Below are 7,409 nucleotides of genomic sequence, written 5' to 3' on the forward strand. Positions count from 1 at the left end.
AATTGGCGTCCTTGCATCTAGCCTTTTTGATAGTTTCATCGGTGTAGGTAAATATTTTTTCTTATCCATAAAAAATAATTATTATAGAATCAACATGGTACTTCACATTTTTTATCATAAATATTTTAAGGAATATTAATTTTACTAAATAGTAAAATTTCATTGCGCATGGATACAAATTTATTATGTTTTAAAAGTTGTCATTGTTGAAGTTCATCTACGAGTTTTTTCCTAATCTTTGAGCTCAAAAATTGAAACTTTTTTAAGTACCAGTTTACTTCAATTATAGGCCAATTTAACTATTTAACCTTTTTTTTAATATTTATTTTATTCATACATATTAGTCATTGCTTGCCTAATTGGCATAAAACTTGTGGTTTACAAAAAAAGTTGACAGGTTAAATAATATATAAATAAATCTATGTTTGGTATTATAAAAAATATCTACAAATGAATTACGTGGAGATAGTGGGCAAACTTGTAATATGCTCGTGTTTATTGTTCAACTCATGTAAACTGATTAGGAGTATCATTTATTGTGGCGTCTATGCATTATAAAATAAAATTTTCTACTCTTTTCCATCCTTAATATGAGTTCAAGTGTATCTTTGAATAAATTTCAAAATATTTTGATTAACTTCTATGACTTTACTGTCACGTTGGTATTAAAATACTTGTGCACACTTAAATCAAATAGAATTGATACATTACTAGAAATCCGGTAAAAAGCGACCAAAGTTGGTCGCTTATAGGCCTAAAAGCGACCAAAAAGCGACCAAATATGCCTGGTAGCTATATTGCTGGTCCCTTTACTTTAGGGACCAAAGTTGGTTGCTAAATAGCGACCAACTTTGGTCTCCAAGGTAAAAGGACCAAATATTCCGGTATTGACTTTAGCGACCAACTTTGGTCGCTCTATTATTTTAATAATATAATTTGGGCGATCAAAGTTGGTCTCCTTATGTAAATTACGTTTTTTTTATTTATTATTAATCATAAAGTAGCATCCAACTTTGGTCTGCATAAAAAAATATTATATATTAAAATATGGAAAATAGAGACCAAAGTTGGTCGCTATACTATAAATATTTTTTATTTTTTTTTGAAATTATCGACCAAGGTTGGTCGCTNACATAAATAAATTTTTTTTTATAAGTTTCGACATTAGTCCAGATAAATCACAATAAAACATCTAAATAAAATTCCTTCATTTGTTAAGCTAACTAAATGAGAATAATATTTATTATTTAAAAAAATGCTTAAATTTTATTTTATAACTCAAACAAATTATACAATAATATGTATGTAATTTTTAAAATTTGTATATTCATTGATATGGGCACACGCGCAAAGCGCGTACCCTAAGACTAGTGATTACTATAAAGGGTAGAAAGAAGCATAGAAAAGGGTTGTCCGGTACTTGTCGTGGGGCAAAGCATAGACCCCAAAAAAATTTAATATTTTTTACGACACATTGCTAAGATTTGGAATATTTAAAATAATATCAGGATTTTTATCTATATGTACCACATTAGAAATTTATTTACCCTCACTGTTTAGGTTTTAACTTAATTACAAGTTGATATAGAATTTATGAATTATATACAAATTAGTATTAATGAGTATCCCTTTATATTAGGAATTGAATTGGGAATTCCCTCTTCGCTCTCTTTCTCATTCTCTATCAATATTCTTATATTAATATCTTCATGTGGACTAACTGAAGAAATGAAACTAATGTTACATGAAAAAAGAGAGAAGATTAGTACCTAGCAAAGTTCTTGCTTCAGTTCCTATGAAAACGAGGAAGTAAACAAGAAATAAATTAGCTCTGATGAAGAGAATCATTTTAGTTATCGTTCTTTTAGCTTTTTGGAATCAATAAACAAAATAGTAGTATTAATTAGAAGCGAGTAGATTGAATTGGAAACTATGTTAATCCATTAAAACTTCATCGACATCCATTAAAAAGCTTTGAAGTTTTGAACTCGAAAAATTGAATTTTACGAAATTATTTTTTGTTTGGATTGGGTGTTGTTGCAAATGATTAGAAGTATCCGTTGGAGTTTATATTTCAATTTTGAAACAATTTGGTGAAGATTCGAGGTGGTTTTGATTGAAATTTCAGATTGAAACTCGAAAAAGAAGACATAAACAAATTGTATATATTTTGTATGTCGAGTGTAGAAATTGTATACAAAATATCTACAACTTACATAATTGTATATAAAGTCTATATATATTGTATGTAAATTATAGTTTTCTACCGAATTTTGTACAAAAAATGTGTGTTTAAGTTGTAGATAAATTGTAGATTTTGATCGAATTTGTATATTTTTTGTAAAAAACTTTTGTTAAATATGAAAACTTAGAGAAAACCGGGTAAATAAATTTAAAATCTTGTATGTATACAAAAAAGTTCCAATAATATTTGGACATTGGTGTTTGTTTATCAATTTGATCGATTCTTTCAATTTTTACTTGATATAGAGAATTTTAAGTTTGAAAAACAGATTTTATGAGTTTCACTCATAAAAAATTTCAGCTTCAACTTTAAATACTTATTTTTTCAAGTTTCAACTTTCAAGCAACACATTCATAGCAAGTTTCATGACAAATTTCATATTTGTCCTTTCAATACATTCCCACTGTAAATTTTCAAATGAAGCTTCCTTTTGAAAAGGCTTTACTATTACACAATTAAGAAGATGGCTTGTAGACGGAGCATATACGACCCGACCTATTCATACAGACAATTATAGAGGAATATTACACGAAATCTCCAACACTTATATCCGGCCAACACAATAATCATTTCCCCGATTTTTCAAGCCGGCTACCAAAATTATGAGTTTTTTTTTTTGTTTTAACACCTCTACTTGATAGAATTACCAAGAATAATTATTTTCCCGATTTTTCAAACCGGCTACCAGACTACGAGTTTTTTTTTTAACACCTCTACTTGACAGAATTACCAAGAATAATTATTTCCCCGATTTTTCAAACCGGCTACCAGACTTACGAGTTTTTTATTTTAACACCTCTACGTGATAGAATTACCACTAACAAACGTCTTTTACCATTGACCATGTTTATGTGGCAATTGCGACACCGTTTTCGGGGGAGAAACTCCAATATAACAGTATTACAAGAGTTAAAACGCCCTTATCTTTTTGTTCCAAAAGGAAATATATTAACTTAATACTATGCGTTATTACAGAATGAAGTGCAAGTGCCGCTATGAGCACTTTATGCAAACACAAAATATTACAATCAGTAATATTTCTGGCGAAAGTTAGCAAACAAAACGGTTTTACACCCTTATCTACACAGGCAAATCTGACAATCAAGTCTTAATCAAAAGCCAAACTGGTTTACACAAATATCAGACATTGACAACGCTTGTGATAATCTTAGTCTTCACCTGATCTATCCTCATTGATCTCCTCCAGAATCACAACCAAAGCGACTACGAAAGCATAATCCACGTTCGGATACACAGTAACACCAAAATTGTCTTTCCCAAGCAGTATACTTTGAGCAGTGTGTTTCCTATGCATTTGAGCAATTATGGTATTTGTATTTCCAGCATAGATAACACAAGATCTTTCAAACCAGCTGCCTTCAATTCTGAAATCGCAAACGTCTTCGTTTGTGTTATGAGCCAAGAATACGTCTAATTTGGTCTTGAACTGAAGAAGTGAAGACTTCTTTACACTAAAAAGGAAATTTTTTGTATCGGTGCTCTCTCCTCGGTATACTTGCCATCTCCTATGGGCAGTCAACATCTGCAATGCAAAATAGAAAAAGGACAATGAATGAATGTCATGAGAGATTCCTTTGCTTAGATGCAAATGTCTTACAATACGCAAGATTAAATCGATACAAAGGCGGATATGGTCGTTATTTTTGGTCTATCTATCGTAAAAGTGAAAGAACTATTTTCTTCTGTATCATAAACAGAGGCTACAGTGGAAATAAAGTGGCATAATCGTTAACGAGACCCGATATTACTGCTTATTACTTAATACTTAGATTTCCTGAATCCCTGATATATAAGTTTAGGAAAATTTGGGACAACAAATGTTAACTACAATGACTAAATTGGTTATAACTATCCAGAGAACAGAAATAACAAGTTCTCGTGATTTTTTAACCCGTCGTAGGCGTAAAAAGTAAAAACTTACCCGCAACCGGTGTTTACGTCAATTCAATAAATACATAACACGTCTTCACATATACTCTTATCACTTAATCATTGTTAATTAATATACATTCTCACCTTAGTTTATGAATTAACCATGGTAAATATGCATGATTTGGTATAAATACCAAGTACGAGTAAGTTTTTACCGAAAATAAGACACCAGATCATACCCTTTAATATGACTGAATCTGACTACTGAACAAGCTTCCTTGTTTTAGGTTATTTAACCTTTTCTACGAGGAAATGAAAAACTTACGAAAACATTAGGAAAAGGCCCAAATATTAGCTACATATGTAATATCATATCCGTAAAAATAGCACGGTCTAGCCAGTTTTCGGACTGGTCATTCAAAAATAGTCAGCGTTTACCAAGTCAATGAAAAATAGCCACTATGTTGCTGCAACAGAGACCGGTCCAGCATAATAGACTGGAGTTCGGTGCACCTGCGTATGAACTTCCAACATATTATGCTGTACCGGTATACTTTGCTGGCTCCAGCATAATACACTGGAGACTGGAGCACCGGTGCTCCAAACTCCAGTATATTATGCTGGACCGTTATATTATACTGGAACTCCAGTATATTATGCTGTAGTTTTATTCCGGATTTTGAACAGTGTTTTCGTTCAGATTTATCTTTACATGAAAAGTGGCTAAATTTCGATCACTTTTGAAACTGGGCTATTTTTGAACGACCACTTATAAATCTGGCTATTTTTGAATTTCTCCCGATTTGAACTTTTGAGAGGATATGACCTAGTTTGAGAAACTACAAAGAACAGATGCAAAAACTAGGGTCTACAGATCACATCAACTAAATGAATTCAACAGCTATATAAGATATAGTAGTGTTAGTAAAAAGGAAAATAATTGGGCAAAATACAAAATTAATCGGTCGGCCGAAACTAATTATATTAGTCAAAAAGTATATATTATATGTATATCATACACATATATACAAAATATATTTTGTATTCATTATTATTTTTGGGAGCCGCTATAAATATACATTTCACAAAGTAATAATTCAATTAATTAAATCACAAAACCTAATTGGACTCTGAATAAGCTAGAACATACAATTACTAGGGAACACAAATTAAGGAAAACGTAAGGGACTTAAGTTATAAACACTATTATTAGAACCTATTTTACAGAATTAATTATTATTCTTAATAGGTAATTATCAATTAACATTTATCATATATATAAAGAAAATATAATTGTAAATATGATGTGATTGTGTAAATATTTTTTATGCTATACTGGATAAAACTTAATTTAGTTAAGAAGAAGGATATATATATATATAACCTTTTGTTGGAAAGTGACGAGAGGGTTGCCAGCGGCATCAAGCAAAACTCTGCGATCCCTAAGGCTAAAGAGCTTTCCTTTGACCTTAAATATGATGTTGCCGTTGACATCGGTAACTCCGAAACTACCTTCAGACAAGGTCATCAGTTTCCTCACGACGTTCAAATCAACTGGATATGGAGCACAGAACTGTGGGCTTATAATTGCAACCTGATTTGCTGCCGGCGGCATAGCCATCTGAGGAGGATAACTACTTGTTCCTGCCATTTGTAGTTAGTAGTAATTTATTGCTCTAAGATGAGATTTGGACAGATTTAGAGATATTTCAGTTTTGTGAATCTTGCGTGGGAGTTGAAGTCGTTTATATAGTGGAAATTAATTAATTAAAGGCAAGTGGGAAGATGGTGATGAGGAACTTTAGAATAAAGTATTAAATTCTTGAAATGGAAGTAATTGTAGTGGAATGGTGCCAAGTGTTGGAAATGTTCTTCGCCGCCGGTAACGCGTATGATTAATTATGAAATATTCGCTAGTCTACTTGCGGTAATATACGCGGAACAATATTCATTGCTATCTAAAAGAATAATGTAGTCATAAATGATGCTACTCCAATATTTCATTTTATATTGATTGATGTTTGATTAGACAATAAAAGAAAAAACTTTCGATGTATATCTAAAGTATACCGTTATAAACAAAAAGATAACACAAAAGAATTAATTATCGGTATATATCTAAAGTATCGTTCAGATTTGTAGTTTAAACATAATATGATATTTGTATAGCTTAAAAAAATATGTTATTAAGAGTGAAATAGCTCTTTCTCATGGATCATGGAAAATTATTTCCTTATAGGTCTCAGGGAAGTCTTTGACTCTTTTCTCTAATTTCAGAAAAAAATATTTTCCTAAATATTGAATCCAGTCAAAGTAGGAAAAATTAGAACACATTATCAATATTTTTCTCCACAATTAAAACACACGGCATTGTCGTTCGTTCTTGAATTGGTATTCATTCCTAAGTTTGGTTGACAAATTGCTGAGCGTTTTGGTCGCCAAACGAGGGATAACTAAAATTATCTTACTAAATATTTTCCTCCATACAAATTGCACCTGATATGCTTGAATTTTTACTCGGCATTGTATGTTAATGCCCTCTAATTGGTAGGCATTCCTCTTAGTTGCTGAGCGTTGTTGTTGCTGTCGCAACTCGCAAATCGTCAATTTTTTATACGGTAAAGGGTCAAATATATCCCTGTACTATTTAAAATAGTTTAAATATATCCTCCGTTATACTATTCGTCCAATTAATTCCCTACCGTTATACTATTGGCACTGATTTGTCCCTAATTGAGATAGAGTGCCACATGGCAGCTCAGGAACAAAAAGACCCACTCCAATTTTAAATACCCGACTCTAATTAAAAACTCACCCATTATCTTACCTGTTACTCGACCCAAGAATTTGTACATCACCCACTACCGCAACTCCTTCTCCTCTTCCGCCGCCGCCGCCACCACCACCACCACCTCCTTAAATATTGTCCAAGTATGGTCCATTTTCTTCATATTTCAAAGTCCCTTTCCTAACCTGATTGCCTGATAGAGAGCAAAAAACAAGACTGAAGAATATGGCATCGACGGCCCGAAATCGAACGAAACCAGAATTTGACAATAATTGAAGGACGACAAGTTTATGCACTTTTACCATTGGGAATTTCACGGAACCATCCAAAGTGAAGCAGTAAAGAACAAAAATTTATCAATCTTTACCATTCCAGTGGCACCTCTTCGATCAAAGTCACTTTTTATTCAAATTCCAAATGACGTAGGGAAGCATACCATTGGAAGAATTGGCGGTGGTGAAGCCATCGTCAGGCGGAAGCACA

General features: G+C 32.1%; 1 protein-coding gene across 1 annotated transcript; it reads right to left on the reverse strand.

The window, feature by feature from the left end:
* Positions 3,146 to 5,892, reverse strand: LOC109233329 (protein LURP-one-related 10-like). Its single transcript, XM_019399167.1, has 2 exons — positions 5,523 to 5,892; positions 3,146 to 3,788 (listed from the first exon to the last, which is right to left on the reverse strand). Exons 1-2 carry the CDS (start codon positions 5,787 to 5,789, stop codon positions 3,414 to 3,416), a joined length of 642 nt encoding a protein of 213 aa, XP_019254712.1. The 5' UTR covers positions 5,790 to 5,892; the 3' UTR covers positions 3,146 to 3,413.

The sequence above is a fragment of the Nicotiana attenuata genome, chromosome 10 (genome assembly GCF_001879085.1).
Source record: "Nicotiana attenuata strain UT chromosome 10, NIATTr2, whole genome shotgun sequence".
Classification (NCBI taxonomy): Eukaryota; Viridiplantae; Streptophyta; class Magnoliopsida; order Solanales; family Solanaceae; genus Nicotiana; species Nicotiana attenuata.